Genomic DNA, 22,974 nt, shown 5'->3' on the forward strand with positions numbered 1-22,974 from the left:
ATTAAAGAACAAAAAAGGGACAAATTCTAAACAACCTTTTTCCGTGTTGCATGATAATTTTAAAACTACCAAAAAATAATGTTGAATGTCATTAGATGACCACCCCCTTTCCCCCCCCACTAACTACAGCGACTGACAACTTCCTCAACAACAACATCCACAGGACAAGTTGGCTTGTGCAATATGCTCATGCCAACACAGAACAAATACAAAAAAATGAAATAACATAGCATTTATTTTACAAAGGATTACAAATTCCTTACATTTTGGTATGGATTTTTAAATTCGGCTCATTGTGAGATATTGATGGGATCTCAAACGCGTCAGGGCCAACCAAACACAAACGTATATCCGTGGAGTCGCATATTGATGTACACCACGACTCGACAACTTTTTATTTTGGTAGGAGTCCTTTGCTTTGCTTGGGGGGAAGAGTGTGTGCGTGTGTGTGTGTGTGTGTGTGTGTGTGTGTGTGTGTGTGTGTGTGTGTGTGTGTGTGTGTGTGTGTGTGTGTGTGTGTGTGTGTGTGTGTGTGTGTGTGTGTGTGTGTGTGTGTGTTTGGCGGCTGATGGCACTACAGCAGTGTGTGGGACAGGGAGAGAGACAGTCATTTTGGCTATGTACACATTCACAGTCGGTCCATGGCTCCCTCAGACCAGCGTCATTTTCTCAGGTCTAGTACACACACCTGTGGAGACAGGAGGAGAAACAGCCTTAGTCGCCCACAAGTGGCATTGACCGCTTTCAACCAGCCTTGATATCTAGTGCCTTTTAGCCCATTGGTTCCATTCAATTAGACTATTTATCCCTTTTACAAATATTGAAGAAATTACCGGAAAATGAATCTATAAATTACATGTCAAAGGCAATTTAAATGTTCAACACATGTCAGACAAAAACAGAAGTGAATAAAACAATAGTAATATTTAGGGTGCAGTGTGTAGAATGTATTAGCATCTAGCGGAAGAAGACAGAAATTGAATAGAATATTCATAAGCCTTTTTTAAAAAGGTATATACAGTATGTATTATTCCTGCATAAATATATCCATCATATATATATAATGTTGAGGCGCATTCCTACATTAGCAATTGTTCCCAACAATGTGCACAGAGAAATCCGTAGTTTTATTTAAGTTAACGGAACAAAACATATACTAATTAGGTTGCATGTCAATGACGTCATTCCCCTTAACCCCCTAGCCTTGTTGGAAAGATGACCAAACAATAGAGACCTAATTTATTGATATTGAGAAAGTTTGAATCCAAAACAAATCAGTTGTGATACAATTGCACACCTTCGTGTTATTAATAGCAACCTATTACATACCGCAGTGCTGTTCTCTAGTACTGAATGCTATTGAGATGAATGATACATACATATAATGGGGGAAATGGATGCAAAATAAAGCATAAATCAACCTGAAGAATAAGAAAATAAACTGACTTGTGTTGCATCAAACCCTGCCTCCTCCATCAGCCATATCACAGTCTTCTGACCGAGACTCTGCTTGCTCGCCAAACCTCACTCCACCCTAACTATTAACATCAACCTACAGTTTCTACCCATTCATTTATTTAGTTTCTAAACATTAATAGAAAAATGAATAATTATAGGTCTATGAATGCATCTCACTGCAATGGATACAATAGGACTCTTTGCTGAGAAACGGAAACAGGCTCTTACCTTTGACCTGGACCACAATATTTACAGTGACTATCACAAACATACCCCATTATTATTGGTTCAACTGATTTAATTGCAGGCTAGAGCCGTCAAATCGACGTTGTGTGATTATAATTAATGTTGCTTTTTCAAAACGGAAATACCTATTGGCACCTTCCACAATACAGGCCAGTACAGGCCACAGTAGTCCTTGGTGAGGGGGGGTTGAGGTGGGTGTAATTCGGTTCAATCTGCCACCTTACCTCTAGTTGCTGCTACATTCTACACACCAGACATCTCATGAATGTCATTTTTCTCAGAGGTTATATCATCTCTTGAAGAGTTTCTGGTTTCTAGAGGCAATTTTTTTTTTTTTTTTGACAAAGTTTTCAGAATGTGGAGTGACTAACCGATCCGTCTGAAGCGCTGGCTCCTACTTTGTCCCCCATGGCGTTCCAGCACACCTCGAAAATCCCCCCGGTCCCGCGGTAGCTGTGGACCAGAGCCCCCGTCTGAGGGCAACACACACGGCACCACAATGTTAGCACCACCCGGTGCTAGGGGGGTCCTGATGCACCGAGCTGCAATACTTTGATTAACCACTTATGGGTTTATAAACCACAGACGTCTTATCACGTAAGGAGACATGGGCAGTGTTTGAGGACTGAGACCGATATAGAAAGACATGGAGACACTGCGGCCCCTGTGACAATTAATGCATTAGCTTAAGCAGATATATAAAAGATTCCCTTTCATTGCAACCAAATTTGAACCTGAACCTTGAACTGTTGGGGCTCAAGGTTCATGAGTAGCATTTCCCAATGGACTTATCTTTTTATTAATGACATCATATGGTCTGTTGATCCTCCGATGGACCGTCAAAGGTTATATTGTGATTTATGAGCACTGGAGAGTCAGAGGATTGTTTCCCTTCTTTCCATCAGATCCGGTGGTCAATGCAGCTGGTGTCCAGATGTGGAAGGTGGCGTATTTACCTGCGTGTTCCAGATGTGGACGCACTTATCGAAGGATCCGCTGGCCAGGTGGCGCCCGTCGGGGCTGAAGGCCACGCTGTAGACAGGCTCCTGGTGGCGGGTCAGGGTGTGGATGCACACCCCGCGCTCCACGTCCCACAGACGCACCGTGGAGTCGAAGGACGCGCTGGAGGAGGAAGAGGAGGAGACGGGTTAGAGGAGGAAGAGGAGGAGACGGGTAGGAGGAGGAAGAGGAGATGGGTTAGAGGAGGAAGAGGAGGAGACGGGTAAGAGGAGGAAGAGGAAGAGACGGGTAAGAGGAAGCGGAGATGGGTTAGAGGAGGAAGAGGAGGAGACGGGTAAGAGGAGGAAGAGGAAGAGACGGGTAAGAGGAGGAAGAGGAGGAGATGGGTTAGAGGAGGAAGAGGAGGAGACGGGTAAGAGGAGGAAGAGGAAGAGACGGGTAAGAGGAGGAAGAGGAGGAGACGGGTAAGAGGAGGAAGAGGAGGAGACGGGTTAGAAGAGGAAGAGGAGGAGAGGGGTAAGAGGAGGAAGAGGAGGAGACGGGTAAGAGGAGGAAGAGGAGGAGACGGGTTGGTGGGGGGCTGAACTCCCAGCGGAGAATTTCAACAGAGATGGAAAATCAGACTTGTGTTTCCACTGTCTGACACCACCAGTAGTAGGGGTGCAACGGATCAAAAAACTCACGGTTCGGATCGTTCCTCGGATCAAGAGTCACGGATCGGATCATTTTTCGGATCAGCAAAAAAAATAAAAAAATAGCGTTTGTGATTGCTTTAGCCCGGTCTGATTGTGGAAGAAGGGGCTGCTAAAATGCCGCGGTGATGAGCGGTTGTTGAGCCGCTTTCGGTTTCACTCCTGTCAGTGAAACACCGGGGTGATGTCGCTGTAAATGCGTGGCCATGCTCGATGTGTTTTTCTTTATGTTGGCAATAGCTATGTCAGCTACGTGTTACGTCTGTGTGGTAACCTAGGCGACAGGTTTGTGTGGCAGCGCGAGTATGGAAACATACGTAGCACTGGAGGCAGCAGTTATCGTTACAGTAGTCACCGAAGTCTAGCCTACTTTTATTTTCCATGCCCACTGTTCTTCATGTTGTACGCTGAGGACAATAAATCACAACGAGCCATAGGACTGTTTGCTTATTGAAAAGGGAACTGTTGCGGACTTTTACCCAGAGCGTGTTAAGTAGCTCTGTCCCTGGAACTAGCAGGAATGGTTACGGCTGTGTGTGGACTGAACATGCGCAAATTTTTTTTTCATAAATCAATCCGCGGATCATGCGTGTGCCGAACCGAAATAGATGATCCGAACGGATCACGGATCAATGATGATCCGTTGCACCCCTAACCAGTAGGGAGTAGATGTTTGTTCGTATGCACTTTTTTTATTTTTGATCAAAGTGAGGGAATCTTTCCACTAATCAATCTCCCTCATCAATATCAACACAGCACTTCCGATAAGGATTGGGAAGGACATGGGCCACAACAGATTATTAGTTATAAATAATGGAATCTAGAAAAAGGCTGGTTTTACTTCACCATGGGCCGTATTCACCTCGTGGCCATCTGTCATTCAAGATGGCTGACAGGTGACCGAGGCTTTCAGTTCACTCCACCAAACCAATTTATGGAAAAAGATGGCTTCCAGGTCAGTGTTCCTGAGCTCCTGGAAGACTCTACAGTTTCCCCACTACCTATCAGCAAGCTTCACTGCACCTGGCCAGCATGAGGTTGGCGCTGGGGTTGTTGGACCCGGGGCCCGTTGGGCTCCACTTGATGGTGTAGATCTCCTTGCTGTGGGCCTGGAGGTCGTGAACGCACATGTCCTGCTTCATGCTCCAGATCTGTGGAGTAGCAGACAAGGTAATGTTACAGCGCCACCTGGTGGCTTGTATGGCACACTGACCTACACTTTTTATCACAAGAAAATTAAAAAAATTAAAAAATATATATGTGCGTGTGTATTAAAATTGTGCCTCACTTGTAAGCGTCTTTGTATAAAAGCGTCTGCCACATGACTTATTATGAACGTACATACGTGCGTGTGAGATTAAAGTGTTTAAGAGTATGGTCCCATGACACCGAGCCAAAGCGGACACACACACACACACACACACACACACACACACACACACACACACACACACACACACACACACACACACACACACACACACACACACACACACACACACACACACACACACACACACACACACACACACACACCTTGAGGGTCATGTCGTCCGAGCAGGACGCCAGCAGGCTACCGGTGGGGTCCCACTTGATGGCGTTGACCTCGTTCTGCAGAGAAAAGATGGAGGGAGAAATGGGAGGATAGGTACATGAACAAGTAGGTACGATTTAAGAGCTGATGTTTGAGTGTTATTTGTAAGAAATGGCCGAGCCATCCATCAGTTGAGAGAGTGAATTGCACTGAGAATGGATGCACTGCTTCTGCCTGTCTGAGCCAATCTAGAATCCCGAAGGCCTCTGGGTTCTTTCAGACCAATCACAAGGGCTCCTGGGTCCTTCTGACCAATCATCTCTTCCCTGATAGATGAACCACTCTGTGTGATTTCTCTTCGGGTGAATGGAGCTAGTCCCGAAGTGCAAGTTCATCAAATCTTTGATGAGCAATCCTAGGGGATATTATCGTTTAGCATTTAGTGTTATAAAATAAATACATAACTGTAGAAATTAAAAGGAAAACAATCAGTTGATAAAAACTAGAGTCGAGCTGCCATCCAGGCAGAGGTCCAAAATGAGCCAAAACAGACTACACAACATTTGGTTTCTCAACAGCTGTACTTTGCCAAAGAGCCAGGCCTGATCTGATTGTAAGGTCTTCAAGGTGTGGAGACGTCAGGTGAACTTCAGTAACTTAACCTCAAGGGCTGAAGCTCCGCACACGGTGAGTAAAGGAGGGGCCGTTCCAGTTCATTTGGTGGTATATTGGAAAAGGACTAGTGATCGACCGATATTATCGGCCGATATTTGCGTTTTTTACGTGTATCGGCGTGATTTACAGACAGTTCAATAAATGTTAATTTATCTAAATTGTGACATTGTAACATTGGTTATCATCATTGTGTCATTTTTATGATGTAAATTGAGGGAGGCTGGCAACGAGTAATGAAAATGGCCCAACTCGAGGGGCAGCACCAAGCGTGCATTTGAAAATATCACTGGATAACACACATTGGATAACACTATGACCAATCAGAATAATACAAGGGGTGACGTATCCAGACCAGTGGAGCTAACCAAAAGGTAAGACTCTTGCCGTATCCGGTCGGTAAAACAGCAACGCTTTTGGCCCGCCTATATTGATACATCGATGTGATTGATTAATGTTCTGGGCCAGGGGAGGCCCAGAATATACACAAGTATATTGCTCATTCCCAGAGTGACTCGGAAAAAAAAATCAACACAGAGGAAACTCCTCCTCCCACTGCCTGAGGTCGGCAGCACCATCACCCAGAGGGTGCTCACCGTGTGTCCCTGGAAGGTCTTGACAGGTCGGTCCTGGCCCAGCTTGCACACGTGGATGCACATATCAGTGCTGCAGGAGGCAAACGTGTTGTTGCTCTGCCAGTCTACGTCCAGGGCCGGCGCTGATGGGGTGGGGAAACAGTGAGTTATTGAGTGACAGTGAGTGACAGTGAGTGAGTGATTGAGTGAGAGAAAGATCGTGCTACAACTTTGAAATACAGATATGCTAAGCTAGGTAAATATTAAATATTTAAAGGACACGTGTCAAATACAGTCTTCAGATTAAAGTCTAATTCTTGCGAAAATTGAACCCAGGGTCGTTTTCGGCATGAAGACCCATAAAATAAGCCCTCCAGACACTTTTTTTTGTTAATAATCAAGTATACAGCGTGCCCGGAGCAATGTAACAGCCCAAATGGCTTCAATGTTATTGGCTAGGGGCACAGCGAACGCTTCCAAACCTTTTTTTTAACCACTAATATTGCTTGAAATAGCACCAAACCAGCGCAGTTCCATGACTATGGTCCCTACACATAAAACTAAGCGTCAACAACTTAGTTAGCGACCGGGCGGTTATTAAAAAATATTGTTTTCCTATGCCGCTTTTCCACAGTAGAAGTTCAACTCGCCAGGACATAGAGAGGCATGACTTGGGTTGGTTCCAGGCACGTCGTGTTTCCATCTCAAAAAGTACCTCTACAACGTGGGCATGATTCACAAAGCATGCATGCGCGAAGATTCGCATGATTATTCACCAGACACATAAACAGACAGGGCTACACACAGGAGCGTCTCCACCTCTGTCTCGGTCCACAGCGTGTTCTTGTGCACTGATCTTGCAGCGTTCAATAATCAATCACTATTGTGGACTGAACGTCGCTGATAGTATTTTCAGATGCCGGTGGAAATGGAATCCCCGTCTGAAATCGCACCCTCTCCGCGTGAACGCGCCGTCTCTTATTTCGTCTGCGCTTTCTGTGTGTCACATCGTGCATACATGTTTGACTTGTAAACTATTACGTATTATAGTGCCCTTGTAGTTCATTATCGTGAATGAGATATCTTACGTTGTGGGTCGCCTATAAAATGTGACATCGCTTTCTGTGACAAGTTGCTCATCTTGTGATGATAGGATATAAACACTGCCATAACCCGGAAAGGGGCTGCGATGTCAGACGGCACAACACCTGGTGTAGGGTGTCAGGCTCGGACGTCGCGCTCGTCCAGTGGCGTCACTCTCTGGCCCATCAGTGGCCAGCAGCCTGTTTACGTCACACAAAAGTACCGGTTCAGCTCTCATGGAACCTCAACGGAGGTGAGACTAAAAAAGTACCAGGTACCAGTTACCAGATTTTGGCAATGGAAACGCAAAAAAAGGCAGGTTCAGCTGATACTGTCGGTGGAAAAGCGGCACTAATCTGTGCCTTACCGGTAGGTCGATGTTTCCAGGAAGTCCACACAAGTCAATTACCAGCTACCGTAAATAACATAATAGCGGCGCGAACAAATTTAAAACAGCCAAGTATCAAGAGGCGAGATTGTTAAGCTAAATTTGTTGTTCGGGGCAAGCTCAATACTCGATTATCAACGAAGAAAAATGTCTGGAAGGGTTATTTTATGGGTCTTCATCCCTCAATTTTCGCTGAAATTAAACTTTACACAAGAGGGTGACCAATAACTTTAACGACTTTCAACCTAGGGCTGGGTGGTATATCGGTATTTTAAATATATCAATATTTTTTCAAAGAAGAACAAGACGCTATCGTCAACATCTAAATAGTTCATTTGTGTTGAAATTACAGAAGAATCCAAAGAAAAGTTCCAAGCCGCACCTGCAGCCTGCTATTTCCTCACTCTGCTTATCTCTACGTCCCGCTCTGCCTTCGGCTCAAATACAATGTTGCCAGATTTGGTCAAATTCCCACAAAATCTGGCAATACTGGCTGCAGCGGGGTTGGTCCCAGGTTTGCCAGATTGGGCGGGAAATCTTGCCCAATCTGGCATGCTGCTCACACACACTCTGCCCTGGCCCCGCTCTTCCACTCACGTCCCTTTTTTAAATCCCCTTAAGCGTAAAACATGGAGTCCGTCAAATGCATTTGCCACATCTTGCTCCGACTGTTTTTGACTGATTCATTAAAAAATGTTTAGCTACCCTGGCCTACACCCACATTTAGGATTGAGTTTGCTTCAACTAGGCAGGTTAACGAGCACAGCGATGCAGGCAGGCTAGAAATTAAAGCACAGCAGCGCCCCCGATGTAGAATGACGAGATGGAGCGCGGCAAAGGCAACTATGTTATTGTGTCAACAAATATCGATGTATATCTTATATCGGCTTTCTGCTGGAAAATATCGAGATATGACTTTTGGTCCACATCGCCCAGCCCTACTTCGACCCCGGGTTCTCACCTGAGTGGAAAGGAAACTGCTGCTTGGCCTCCCCAGTGTGAGCGTCCCAGATGATGGTGGTCTGGAGAGGACCAACAACACTTGGATGTGATAAACACGTTTAATAATAACATGAGCCTTCGTTTTAAGTGCAGAAAGTCACAGACCTCAACACATCACACTAGCATGTGACCAATCCTATTCAGCTGTTGAATCTATTATGTCCCAATTATTTAGTTTAACAGACAATTTTCAATGTAATTCAGTTTTATTTTGTTTAGAAAAGGCTTTAAAACAAAAAGGCTTTAAAATGTAAAGAAATTATAAAAAATAACACTTTGTACCCTTTACCTTGTCTACACCTGCGCTGAGGATGAAGTTTCCTTTCTTGTTCCACTTGAGGGCGAATATCGGCCCTTTATGCTGTCCCAATGTGCTGGCCAGGTTCCCTACGGTACACACAGCAGGTCATTCCTCTGCTCCCCATGCCACTGGTTCAACTGAACGGTCTGAGTACGGGAGGGGAAGGGTTTACCGTCTTTCGTCCAGATTCTGGCAAAGCCGTCATAAGATCCCGTGGCCAGCAGGGTACCTTCGCTCTAGAACCAGAGAACCTTCTGATTAATGTTCAGCTTAACGTAATACTGACATGGTCAGCTCACTTTTATATTCATATTTAATCATTCACATTTTGGGCCAAAATAATATACGATTTTTTTTATTATTATTAGTTATATGACCTGAAAATCTACTAAAGAACTAGCTCTACTGTTCAATCAATACGGCTGTGATGACAATTTAAAGCTAGACAGGGAATCAATTTATGTTGTAATTTATTTATTGTCTTTGCATCTTTTCAGCGATATGATTCGCAGCATGAATCAAATTAATGAAGGCCTCCCCTCCGTGTTTGTCTAACTCCCTACCCAGCTACCTGTGCGGACTCTGCCCTTTACTCATGTGCATGACCGCAGTCTTCCAAAAGGCTAGGCAGGCCGACTGCTGAAGCTAGCCAGCTCATCATGTTGGGCAAGAGGCTCAGGAGGCAAGCCTGAAAGGAGGGCTGGGATCAGCATTCACGCTAGACTTTTTCTTGGGCGGACATATGTCAGACACTAATCCAGAATATCGGACATTTGGAATATCTTCCGGACGTTATTCACTAATAATTAAGTAATTACCAAAAGTCCACATTTAAACGACAAACGACACAAACTAAGTTGCTTCAATAAATGCCATTTATAAAATTAGCCTAGGCAAAAAAAACATAACAGCCATTCTCGGCAAAAATGGTAAACGGGTAAAGAATAATTAATTCGATAATTGCAATTCTTGCAGGCTACTTTCGGCGCAACTTCATGGCATGGAAGTGCCCCGCTACTCGCGAAAAGTTGAAGTCTTTCAACCCCGGCCCAATGCTCGATATGCGCATCAGCCTCGTCACCTTTTCCTCAGCTAGGCGGTTTCTGATAGATGTTTTAATCCTGTTTTGGAGAGAAAAGGCTGGTTCCGCAGGAACACTGGACACGGGGATTGTACTGGCGATTTTGGCCAGCTTTGCCCAGTCGGGAAAGATTTGTGTGTTCACACCGAACACGACTGTGCGACAAGATCCCATACAAAGTGAACGTAGAGACGCATATCGGGCGAATTTTTCGTGAGACAAAACCGGCGACAAGTTTTGATTTGTCGCGCCACACTTTCGCCGTGCACAGGCGAGCGCGTTCACGAGGATTTGTGCCGCGTCAAATTCGCTCGAGTTGAAATATTTCAACTTTGACGCAAATTTTGTGTGACGACAACCAATCAGCGTTCCACAGCGTGGCCACTGAGTGACATGTGTATGCATGTGCGGGTGCACTGCGCGCGTTCATGAATGCACGTTCGTGTTCTCCTCCCTGGTGAGCTCGGCCAGGAACCGCTACTGGTTTTCATATGCTACTGATTAATTCATACATAAATGCGAACTTCTTTCTTTCTTTTTTTTTTATGTGGGCCATTTACATTTTATTATACCGGCCATGCGTGTGTGCAATCGGCCAATGTCCGGCTATAGCCGGCTAACGTGAACACTGGCTGGGATTCCTTCGGTTTTATTCTTTAAAGATCAAGCATACACTGGCGGTTTTTTCCAAATAGCCTACCATACCCAGGGCTCTAAAGTGCGACCAATTTGGTCGCACATGCGACCTAATTTCTCAATGGTGCGACTAAAAAAAATCTGAGGTCGCACCGGTGCAACCAGCCGTTCAAAAAGAAAAAAACTCTGCGACTCTGAAAGGCACATATCATGGTCCAAACCAATCAGAGATAATGAAGAGCGGGACCCCCCTCTGATTGGCCGTGGTCCAGATATTCCTGTTTATTCTACTTCATTTAAGAATGCTCGTCAGAATTTTGCGATTTTCACTGGCTACAATATTGCATCTGTCAGTTGTCAAATTTGCTGAACAAAATGTTAAACTTCAATAATTGTTCAGTCAACTTATATCGTGCATTTATTTAAGCTCTCAACAGCATAACCATACAGCTTCGCCACATCGGCGGGAAAACACGGCACACGCAAAGTAGGCTACATCCATGGAATCAGCCGTTCAAAACCAGTCTGATGAATGAATCGTATGACAACTGGATGGCAGGGGATGCGGACAAGGTATACACCGCAGGGGAGAACATGAGAGCCCCAGCTCGCCGCATAGTAGCCTGGGTGCTTTAAGCATGGAATAAGCTGGATACGGAGTTGGTGAAAAACTATGTGTGTGTGTGTGTGTTTGTGTGTCACTCTGTTCGAGCCTGCATGAGAGTTCAATGTTGTCATTAGCTGTTACGTCTTTCTGACCCATCGCAGTTTAAGGCCGACCTGGGCTGTTCCACTTCGGGAGGGGGCGCTCAGTTACTCCCCTCTAGACAAAACGGAATTGGTTGCGACGTTGACCCGGCGCCGCCCGAAACGTTAACGGGCCACCGGGAATTCTCCCAACTCTCCCGATTACCACTCTGCGTGTTCGTGCGTGCGTGCGTGCGTGCCTGTGTGTGTGTGCAGGCGTTATTCAATTGCCTGGTAAACATATAGGCCTACGGTAGTATTCATACTGGTTTAAATAATGCATTTGATAGTAGGCTATTTCCCATCGTTGCTGAGCAAGAGTTTTGTTCGAAAGTTCAGTGATAGAAAACAAATAATAGCCCGGGCTATTGCCAAAGATCAAGAAGGCCAAACTACATGAGTTGGCCATCAGAGGGGCATGTGACTGCAATTGAGGATAGTCCATAAGACCTGGAGCCATGAGATGTTCAGTTTGAAGTTTCAGTTTAAAACACTTGCACTTTTAATTTAGATTTTCTTTTTATTTCATTTATCTTCAGATGTTTTAAGTTTAAATTGCAGCTCAGTGAAGCACTTACAGCACCAAAATGTTTCAGTGAAATTACCTTTCTTGTGCAAATATTCAAATAAAGAACATTAGGTTGACCATATTCTTAGTTCATCATTTACAAGTCAATATTGCCTACATGGACAGCTATTTAAAAAACGTGAACCTGTAAAACTGCAGTGTTGAATGCGATATGGTCGACAATTTGGGTGCACCTAACTTTTGTGCTGGTGCACCTAAGAAAAAAAATTAGGCGCACCAGTGCAACCAGTAAAAAATGTTAGTTTAGAGCCCTGATACCAGTAACATCCATTCAATGACAAATAAGACCTCATGTAACCATTCCTACCACGGCCGCTGAGTGGCGCTGCTGGCAAGCCTTTGAGTTGAATACCATCCTATTAAAAGCTAATCAAATAATCATTTTAGATTTCCAGGGGGCGTCATCAACGGCCCCAGACCCCAATGCTTCTGGACGACATTGGCAAGGCCTATAACTAATAAGAGCAACAAAGCGGTCAACGCAATACTGTGCAACAACAACTTTAAGTGCAGTCGTTCGCAATCGACAGGGACACACACACACACACACACACACACACACACACACACACACACACACACACACACACACACACACACACACACACACACACACACACACTCACGTTCCAGTCGAGCGAGGTGACGTCTTTGTTGCTGGGGACGTCCTGGCCGCCCTCCCGTATGCAGTGCCTAAGGACCAGCTGGGTGGAGCCCCCTGTGCTGGCCTCACTCAGGTTCCAGATCCTCGCCGTCGAGTCTCCAGAGCTGCTCACACAACCACAACACAAACGCATGCTGAAAATGACGCCAACTTTGTCTGCTTCTGCCAAGTTGCCAAGTACAGGGGGAAAAATATTGAGTCATCATTTGGAAATCTAATTCAGAAGAACAGAACAGCATGCCCGAGAAAATACTCGGAGAATAAAGAGGAAGTGAGGGGATGAAACAGGATGCTGACCCCGAGGCAAGGAGGTCGTTGACCGGGTTCCAGGCACAGATGAACACCTCCGACTCATGGCCCCGCAGCACCATGGCCTTGCTCTGGGGGATCTCCACGTCCCGCTCCACCTCCATCATCTCCCCGTGGTGGTCTGCGCCAACACACAGGGTATACTGCTCATCACCCAGCATTCAGTGATCAATCAAACGCCATCCAACAGGGAATTCAGAGACAGGCATTATGGAGCAGGCAGGGTATGGTCATCTAGCACTCTGATGACTACAGAAGTGTGTGGACGGTGGGAATCAAACTCAGTACAGTCGCCTGGGAGTCGACCATGAGCAGTTACAGACTCTACCTTGTCCTTACAAATTGTGATGCAAACAAACGTGTGTGTGATCAATTGTAATTTTGACTATAATAAATAGTAAAGTTGGCAAACACGACAGTCTGCTAAACAAAGTACACTCTTTAAAATGCTGCTTATACATAATGATCCGCCTCAGATAACGAACAGGGAGAGGGACATTTATCTGTTCCCATTTCCCTTTTGCATTTCAAGGCAGCTGCCAAAAGAAGACATTAGTCTGAAGGCAGACAGGCTTTGGGGGAACAGGGTGTCATCATATCGGTTTGGACCAATCATTGCTGGGGGCTGAGATCTATAAATACTGTGTAGATTGGCCACTGTAAATGAACACTGTTATACGCACTAAAATCCCCATCTGAAATCTTGTTTTCTTCAGTGGAATTTATAATTTAAAATAATAATATTTATTATTATAGAAATATAAGGCTGAAACGATTAGTTGCTCAAAAACTACTTAATCTGATCGTAATTTAATTATGAATGGTTGGTTTTGGATGGCCTCATCAACATTTTCCACAATGGGACTAAGCAGCCCAAGGATAAGAATTAAGTCCCCCCCCCCCCCCCACCACACCAAGCCGCTTCCTTACTGGCTAAACCGTGGCCGCCGTTCTCCTCCCCGTTGTGAGCACCCTCGCCGTTCTTTGCGGCCGGCTGGCTCCCTGCGGTGCTCCCGCTGGCTGCGGACAACGACATCTGCTGCTGCTGGGGTTGTTGCTGCTGCTGCTGTTGTTGGGCCAGCTTCTCCCTGTAGGCCTGCTGTCGCGTCTGTACCACGTCGGGCATCACCGCATCAATCAGGGACAGCGACTCGATTGGTCGCCCATCGAACAGCGTCCCATCCTGCGCCCAAGTGTTTAGAAGAAGAAGAAGGTGGGCGGGGTTAGTGTACAAAGTCTTCTTCTGGTTGGCGAGGTCATCACTGGGTGATGATTTAATAACTGCTGTGAAGTCATGAGTTGGAATGTGGGGCGGTTGGCGTTAAAGAAAGGAATCCTGGAGCCTGTGGCAGTTCAAGCTCCATTATAAGAATGTTTCAGCTCCGCTAACTGGGCCAAGTAACAAAACGCTAATCAAGTTGAGCATAAAAAACACATCCAGGTCTGCTTTTCTAATTAAAACCAAAGACAGGTTTGCCTGGGAGCCTTCATTGACAGGAAAGGCCTTTCTGCAATGGTAGGGCCCTATGATTTCCGCGATAACGAAAGCGCGGACGGAATCACGGAATCTGACAATAAAAACGGAATCTACTGATAATTATTATTATTATTATTTTTAATTATACAGGAAAGTATTAAAAGTAACAAAGTTACAATTTAAAACGGGCCTGTCTCAGTAAAATAACTGATTTCCAGCAGGTTCCTGTTCTGCAGCACATATAACATGTAACAGGAACAAGGCACATCACGCGTCACATTTACAATATTCATTTTCGAGGGAAAAGGGAAACAACACAGGTGACATTAACGTCACTGAATGTTTAGCAGTCACTCCCACAAAAATGTAAAAAAAAATCCCCGGTCCACCACTCCAGCCTAGGTGGCTGGAATGCATACAATAGGTCCCGCTCCTAACAAGTAGCCGAAGAAGAAGTTGAAGCGCCCGTAATTCGGTTCTAACCCCCAAATTCAGAGCCGAACAATATCCAAAACACTTCTATCACTCAGGTTAGGGCTGGGCGATATGGGCCAAAATGAATATCTCGATATTTTTTTACTATATCTCGATACACGATATATATCTCGATATATTTTGAATCTCCTCTAGAGCACATCATAAATGCTCGATTCAACCATGTCTGGCATAATGTTACGTGAGTAATAATTCTAGTATTACTGAAACATAAGTCTGCATGTAGATTACATGAAACAACATATTGTTTAAACTCATTAGTGCTTTCTATTGGAACAATTTAGAACTTGCACATAAGAAAAGGAAAATCACAGCAAGTTAGATTTACCAACACAGCATTTATTCAAACCGTTAATTATTTATTAACAGTTTGAATAATAATTATTATATATACACTGCCAGACGAAGGATCCAGTGCTATTCTTTTTCGAAACCAAATCCTCAGTTTCCATCCTTTTTTCTCTCTCTGGCTGTTCTCACTCACCGGTCGGAGGTACACACACCTACAGCAGCGCGCCTTCCAGACTACGTCACACACGCGCGTCCATGAGAATCTCGTGGACTCGCAATGGGCGGGGGGAGTGAGTGTGTTTAGAGAGCCACAGGAAAGAGCGAGAGAAGGGAACGCTGTGCGTTAAACAAACCCCGAGAAGCCCAATCCCTATGAGAGCTCCCCACGTTACGGCCATCAGGAGGCGCACAGAGCTTTTGGCCGTGATATTATATAAACAATTGTATTATATTATATATTATTATATATAGGGCCCCGGGAGTCGCAAACGGCAACAATCACTTTCTCCTCCGTGCCGCAGTTCACCCCGGACTGCACTGCACCGAGTTTGACGGTTGAACGCTGATTGGCAGATACGTGTCTCTACGTTCACTTTGTATGAGATCTTGTCGCCCCGTCGCGTGAAAGCACAACGAGTATGCCGGCGGCGGCAAAAAGAAACATTGCCTGCCAATTTATATTCGATGTTCGCGATAGGGGCATTTTATACATCCCCTGGAGAACATCTTGCGATACATCGCATATATTCGATATATCGCCCAGCCCTAACTCAGGTGATCAGCTGTTTTGTAGAATATGTCAACATACTATCGATTGGAAACGCAAAGATACGTGCGATGACCACTTGAAGTCCAAAATCCATATAAAAAACAATGAACGCCGTAGCCAGGGCACGCCCCTTCAAACCACAATTTGAGTTTATAAAAAAAGATTTTATAAGCACTTTATTATTTATGTCATGTTGTTTTCATTTGAAGCGCTAAAAACAGTGCAATGTAGGGATGTTTTTATAAATGTAGTCTTCTATCTGATTAAATTGTAAGAATTGTATTCGTTCGCACTTATTTGACACTCGTTTTGATGATTTAAATTGCTTTAAGTGTAAAAACGGAATTCATAAAAAATTAAAACGGAAAAAACGGATTTGGAAAAAAATAAAACGGATTTCATAGGGCCCTACAATGGGCCCTGGACACAGAATAGACACTGTATGCCGCTACTTCAAAAGAAGAGAAACGGAGGGGGTGGGGGAGCTACGGACCTCGTTGATGCTGACTTCGGCCTCCACATACTGCAGGCCCTTCTGGATGATGGAGATGAGCGCTGCCGGGGGCACCAGGGCTCCATTGATGTTGGACTGGCTGATGTGGCTCTCTATGCCAAACGTAAACGCTGAATGGGAGAAGCCTGAGAGGGGTAAGGAAGCCAAGAGATGGTGATAGACAGGAATAAGCAGAAGGAGACAGAGGGTTGTGATAAAGATGATCTAGAGTCCCCATAAGTCCATCTATTATTAATGACGCATGAACACATGAGATATGAAGGTTGAAATGCAGATCAGAGCCCCTTTCTGATCTTTTGACGGTATGAATATTGGGTGAACAGCGACGATCAATTCTTCTTCCAAGCAGGCGGTTCCTACCTGACTCCTGCAGGTATCTGTACACCAGGAAGTTGACCTCATCACTGCTTATGCTCATTGTTAGTCCTGGTGGTTAAACCATGTGACAGCGCTGCATAGGAGCCTGGGTCAGAAAAGAGAGAAGCAGTAGAATTAGAACACATACAGATAAACATACAATTTCATTTTTAGACATATAGTATTAAACACAAGCAAAATACTTTAAGGCAGAGGCTTGCCTTGTGTTTGTGCATATGTTGCATTTGTGAGTATATGTGTATGCGTCTGTCTGTGTGTCCGGTATTTGCAATATCTTAAAACAGAGTCGAGGAATTACAAATGGCTGCTGTGGCAGATTATATAAGAGTATACAAATACAACATGCAAGACAAAACTGTACATAGCGATACAGAGAAACGGGACGAAACGACTGAAGCTAATGGAGAAGACACTAAAGACATAAAGCACTGTCAAGACAGAAGGCAGCCGTTGTGGGGGATAGCGGGGCCATGCTGGCACTGGGGAGGGGATGAGATACAATTACTAGCTCACAACTGGAAGTAATTACTGGCCATTTGTTCAAGGAGGAAGTGGGCGCTGGAGGAGCAAGTGGATACACCAGGCTGTATCCACGGTCCGCCAACACACTGTGGATACAGCCTGGTGTTTTGTAAGGCAGAACCAGGGACGGTTTAAAAAGGACTGGTGGAAAATAAACAAGTGGCTGAGTTTGAATGGAGGTCCAGGAGCGTCATAATGGACAGTTGGATAGTCAGAACTTTCCCTTCTCCACTCTGCCTCCTAACAGCAGGGAGCTACTACTTACGGCTTTCCTGGAAACTTACGGTGAGAATCAGGCCAATAATACCAAGATGAGAGTGAACAGGAATATTGAAGAGTTTGAGAAGCTATGAATTAGACTGCTGTTTGTTGATACTAAAATATTAATTTATTTTTTATTAATGTATCAGAGGGTTATATCAAAAGGGACAGGCCATTCAGGAACCACTAAGGGTTAGGCCTCTTGCTCAAGGATGCCTACAGGTAGACTGGAGACACGGCTCCAAACCCAGAACCTTTCTGCTGGGACACCCCAACTACGATTCTTTCCTGGGTCTATATTTGCTTAGGCAAGGCAAGGCAAGGCAAGGCAACTTTATTTATACAGCACTTTTCATACACAAGGCAGACTCAAAGTGCTTCACATATAAACATTGTCATACAATAAAATAAAATAATAGATAAGTAAAAGAAAAACATATGCAAAGAAATGGGTAAAATAGAAAAAGGCATTTTAGTATTAAAATAGAAAAGTTAAAAAGCTTTTTAGAAAGTGCAATGTATTTTGCACAATGTATTACAGCACCATTACAACCTTCAAGTCACAACTCAAAACTCACCTGTTCAAACTCGCACACAACGTCTAACTGATCACTGTTTTGATTATTTTTTTTTTTTCTTTGTTTTGTTTTGTCTTGTTTTTGTTTTATTTATTTCTTATTGCTTATGTTTATTTATTTATTTTTTCCACAATGTCTTGTTTTTTTAAAAAATGTATGATGACTATATGCTATGTAAGGTGACCTTGGGTGTCTTGAAAGGCGCCTCTAAATTAAATGTATTATTATTATTATTATTTAAGATTTTAGCAGAAGGCTATAGCAAACATGAAAGTCTTCAGTCTTGTTTTAAAGGTGCTCAGAGTTGGGGCAAGTCTTAAATCCTCTGGGAGTTTATTCCAGCTATTTGTTGCATAGTAACTAAATCCTGCTTTCCCATGTTTTGTGTTTACTCTGGGGATAATTAACAGATTGGTCTCAGAGGATCTTAGTGGTCTAGAAGGCTGATGTAGTGGAAGCATATCAGTTAAATATTTTGGGCCTAAACCATGTAGGGATTTATAGGTTAGCAACATGATTTTAAAATCAATTCTCTGACCTACAGGAAGCCAATGTAACGATTTCAGAATTGGTGTAATATGATCAAATTTTTTGGTCTTTGTTAGAACTCTAGCAGCAGCATTCTGAACAAGCTGAAGCTTCCTCAGAGTTTGTTTTGGGAGACCTGTGAGGAGACCATTGCAGTAATCAAGCTTACTAGTGATAAAGGCATGTACAAGTTTTTGTAAGTCTTCGGTGGATATGAGCCCTCTAAGTCTTGCTACATTTTTAAGGTGATAATATGCCGATTTTGTAACTGATTTGATGTGACTGTCAAAATGTAAATCTGAATCCATGATAACCCCTAGATTTCTGGCTTTGATTGAGGTTTTCAGGGACAGAGAGTGAAGGTGTTGGGTTACTTTAAGCCTTTCCGTTTTAGAACCAAATACAATTATCTCTGTTTTGTCCTCATTTAGTTGAAGGAAATTTCGGCACATCCATTCCTTCACTTGCTCAATGCACTGGCACAGCAGATCTATGGGCCGATAGTCATTTGGTGATAGCGATACATAGAATTGCGTGTCATCAGCATAGCAATGATGGTCAATATTGTTATTTTGCATGATTTGCCCTAGTGGGAGCATGTAGATGTTGAATAAAGAGGGTCCTAAGATCGAATCTTGTGGGACTCCACATGTCATGTTGGTTGATTCTGATACAAAGTCGCCAATGGAAACAAAGTAGTTCCTATTTTGTAGGTAGGACCTGAACCAATTTAAGACATTGCCTGAAAGCCCCACCCAGTTTTCTAACCTTTCCAGAAGTAATGTATGGTCTACAGTGTCGAATGCAGCACTGAGGTCAAGTAGCATTAGTATTGAGGTTTTGCCAGAGTCTGTGTTAAGACGGATGTCGTTTACAACTTTAATAAGGGTGGTCTCAGTGCTGTGCAGGGGTCGAAATCCTGATTGGAAGGTGTCATAGCAACCAGTTGATGCCAGGAAGTGATTTAGTTGCTGGAGGACAACTTTCTCAATGATTTTACTTATGAAGGGTAGATTTGATATTGGTCTGTAGTTGTTAATAATAGAGGCATCTAGGCTCCGCTTTTTTAAAAGGGGTTTAATAACTGCAGTTTTCAAAGCTTTTGGGAACTTGCCTGACTGGAGAGAGTTGTTAACTATCTGCAATATGTCTACTGCTAGGCAGTCGAAAACATTCTTAAAGAGGTTGGTAGGTATAGTATCAAGGCAACAGGTGGATGGCTTTAGTTGTGTCACAGTTTCCACAAGATTTTGAGAGTCTATAACAGGGGTGCCCAACCTTTTTTGACCCAAGATCTACTTTTCAAGTAGCCAACCTCCCGAGATCTACCAGCAAACCTACCTTCAAGCGGGGGGGGGGGGGGGGGGGGGGGGTAGAGAACAATTGTTGACGGGGGGGGGGGGGGTAGAAAACAATTGTGACGGGGGGGGGGGGGGGGGGGGTAGAGATCAATTGTTGACGGGGAGGGGGGGGGGGGGGGGGGGGGGGGGGGTTGTATCGTGAACCTACGGACTTCAGTGGGGGTTTCATTCCGTCTGCGCACGGCACCTTCTCAACGATAATCAATAATCTTCCTCCCACTCAGGGTGAAAGTGGTAGGTCTTAGCTTGTTTCCCCTCAGCCATGCCAACGTTTAGGAGTGTGTAACTACTGTTGACGGCTTTCAACTGCTGTTAACAGCACATGCGCTACCGCACGTATATGTCCCGCGCAAATTTAATTTTATTAAAAAAATAAAAAAAATAAAAAAAAAATTTTTTTTTTTTTTTCTTCACCCCTCGCGATCGACTTGGGATCTGTCGGCGATCTACTGGTAGACCGCGATCGACTGGTTGGGCACCCCTGGTCTATAACATCAAAGCATGCCATCCTTGCCACGTAATTTTTGCCTGAACAGGGTGGTAGTCCAACATTTTTGTTTGACGTGGAGATATTGATGGCGCGTCTGATACCTTCAATTTTATCAATATAAAAAGCTGCAAACTCATTGCATTTCTGCGTGGAATTGAGATCAGGTGGAATTTCTGTTGGGGGGTTGGTCAGTCTGTCAACAGTTGCAAATAGGGTTTTTGCATTATTAGTGTTGGTTTTAATGATATTGGAGAAAAATGTTTCTCTAGCATTTTTTAAGTCTAAATTGTAGGCACGGAGGCTCTCTTTATAGATATCATGGTGAATATGAAGTTTTGTTTTACGCCAGATGCGTTCAACCTTCCTGCATTCTTTTTTCTGTGCTGTTACAGAAGCAGCTTTTCTCCAGGGTGCCTTTTGCTTTCCAAAAATCGTTTTAACCTTATAAGGTGCAATGACATCTATGACTTTCAAAATTTTCAAATTAAAGTTTTCTACAAGATCATCAGCAGAACATGGGTTTAGAGGTGGTAGCTAGGAGATGGCCCTTTTAAAAAGTACATTAGAATCTTCATTGATATACCGTTTTTTGACAGTGTTTGATTTTGTCTGTATGTCGGGAATAAAAGATATGTTAAAGAAAACACAAAAGTGGTCAGACAAGGAAGGATCAGTCACAGAGAGATCAGAAACATTGAGGCCCTTTGTGATAACCAGGTCTAGAGTGTGCCCCTTACAATGAGTAGCCTCTTTCACATGTTGAGACAGTTCAAATGTGTCCAAAATGGTAAAAAGTTTTTTTGCACACTTGTCATTCAAATCATCAGTATGAAAATTGAAGTCACCAGTTATAACTAGACAGTCAAATTCTGTGGAGATGCTTGACAATAATTCTGTGAAGTCATCGAAAAAATTTGCAGAATATGTGGGTGGCCTGTAAATAATTAATAGGAGCATTTCAATACAGCACTAAGGTATTCGAACGATGGAAAATCACCAAATAACATCTGTTTCCCCTGAAATACATTTTTAAATATAGCAGCAACCCCTCCACCTCTTTTTCCAGATCTACATGCATCAAAAAAGTTATAGTCGGCAGGAGCTGTCTCTATCAGAACGGTTGCACTGTTATTTTGTTCCAGCCATGTTTCAGTTAAAAACATAAAATCCAGTTTAGAAGTGTTAATAAGATCATTAACTAAAAATGATTTGTTATTAAGAGACCTCACATTAAGTAGAGCCATCCTGATGGTGCTGTTGATAGGCTTTAAGGTTGTTTTTGGTTTGGAGGCAATAGATATGAGATTTGTAAGGTTAGCAGTGTGTCTAAGTTTCCCTTTGTTTACTCTCTTAGTGGTTACAGCATGAATGCGAAAGTTGCCCTGCTTTGACGTAGGCAACCTTGGGTTCAGCAGATTATGAGAAACTTCCTTTATACTGTGTCTACGGCTGAACCCTTTTTTGTCTCAGTAATAGTCAGGACTACTATCAGTACGGTGGTGGGGGTGGGGCGCCATCCTCCTGGGTGTTAGCATCCTGCGGCCATGACGTGGCGATGCTATCATTGACACAGATGCAAGTTTGATGCCAGCATATTCCAGTTTCTTAAATTCGGCTGGAAAATCGCAAAGGGAGTCATTGGAGCTGGAGTTGTTGTTGTGGCTATGGGAGAGATGAGGCTGGAGGTCATCGTCGATGGGGGAGTGCAGAGGAGGGGGGTGGCCGTTCCTCGCCAAGCCAGCATCAGCGATGGGGGAGGGCACAGTGTTGATGGCGTCGGGCGGGCAGTTGTCTCTCTTCAAGGTCTGTGGGCTGTCTGCTATCTGTGTGTCAGATAGTGGCAGAGTAGTTGTGTGGGGGAGGCTGTAGTCTCGCTTCTTCTCAACCTGTGCTCTGATTGTGGCCTGTGCGTCAGACCATGGCAAGATTGTGGCCTGTGCGTAACACGAGATGAGAAGATTGTCCCTCAACAGTTTTGAGCCTAACCTGTTTGGGTGTAGGCCATCTTAGGGCTGTCACGGTTGAGGAATTTTCACCGCGGTGAAAACAGGGGGCGCAATATCGCGGTATGCAATATTATTGCACAATTTTTTAAAATGCCGTTTAAGCGAGATAATGCACATTTAAATTCAAAACACACCCGTAACCGGAGTTCTGTCAGCGAACTTTTCGGACACAACGGAGCTGAAGGTTTGTATGGAACCAGTTGCCATGGAGAATACGTCACCACTTTGCCAACAGTACTTTTGTTACTAAATTTATATTTATATGACTTTACTTTGTGTAGTGCCGAACAACTCCCCTTACCTGTTCTAAAATCGGCGCAAAGCACGGCCTCTTGGGGCTTATTGCTTAATTTAAAAAAGGTTATTA

At 44.1% G+C, this 22,974-nt stretch overlaps 1 protein-coding gene across 1 annotated transcript in view; it reads right to left on the minus strand.

The window, feature by feature from the left end:
• Nucleotides 1–469: 469 nt before the first annotated feature.
• The window catches only part of LOC130387481 (F-box-like/WD repeat-containing protein TBL1XR1), a 29,916-nt gene continuing 7,411 nt past the window's right edge, over nucleotides 470–22,974 (minus strand). Inside the window, exons 3-16 of the mRNA XM_056596584.1 lie at nucleotides 16,844–16,946; nucleotides 16,463–16,608; nucleotides 13,868–14,120; nucleotides 12,926–13,058; nucleotides 12,591–12,732; nucleotides 9,084–9,147; nucleotides 8,900–8,997; nucleotides 8,570–8,630; nucleotides 6,159–6,280; nucleotides 4,893–4,967; nucleotides 4,380–4,507; nucleotides 2,661–2,826; nucleotides 2,076–2,177; nucleotides 470–688 (exon numbers count right to left, since the gene is read on the minus strand). Of these exons, the coding sequence (XP_056452559.1) occupies nucleotides 662–688; nucleotides 2,076–2,177; nucleotides 2,661–2,826; nucleotides 4,380–4,507; nucleotides 4,893–4,967; nucleotides 6,159–6,280; nucleotides 8,570–8,630; nucleotides 8,900–8,997; nucleotides 9,084–9,147; nucleotides 12,591–12,732; nucleotides 12,926–13,058; nucleotides 13,868–14,120; nucleotides 16,463–16,608; nucleotides 16,844–16,901 (1,575 nt within the window). The 5' untranslated portion in view covers nucleotides 16,902–16,946 and the 3' untranslated portion in view covers nucleotides 470–661. The remainder of the gene's footprint in view (nucleotides 689–2,075; nucleotides 2,178–2,660; nucleotides 2,827–4,379; nucleotides 4,508–4,892; nucleotides 4,968–6,158; nucleotides 6,281–8,569; nucleotides 8,631–8,899; nucleotides 8,998–9,083; nucleotides 9,148–12,590; nucleotides 12,733–12,925; nucleotides 13,059–13,867; nucleotides 14,121–16,462; nucleotides 16,609–16,843; nucleotides 16,947–22,974) is intronic.

Source organism: Gadus chalcogrammus, chromosome 8 (genome assembly GCF_026213295.1).
Source record: "Gadus chalcogrammus isolate NIFS_2021 chromosome 8, NIFS_Gcha_1.0, whole genome shotgun sequence".
NCBI classification, from domain to species: Eukaryota; Metazoa; Chordata; class Actinopteri; order Gadiformes; family Gadidae; genus Gadus; species Gadus chalcogrammus.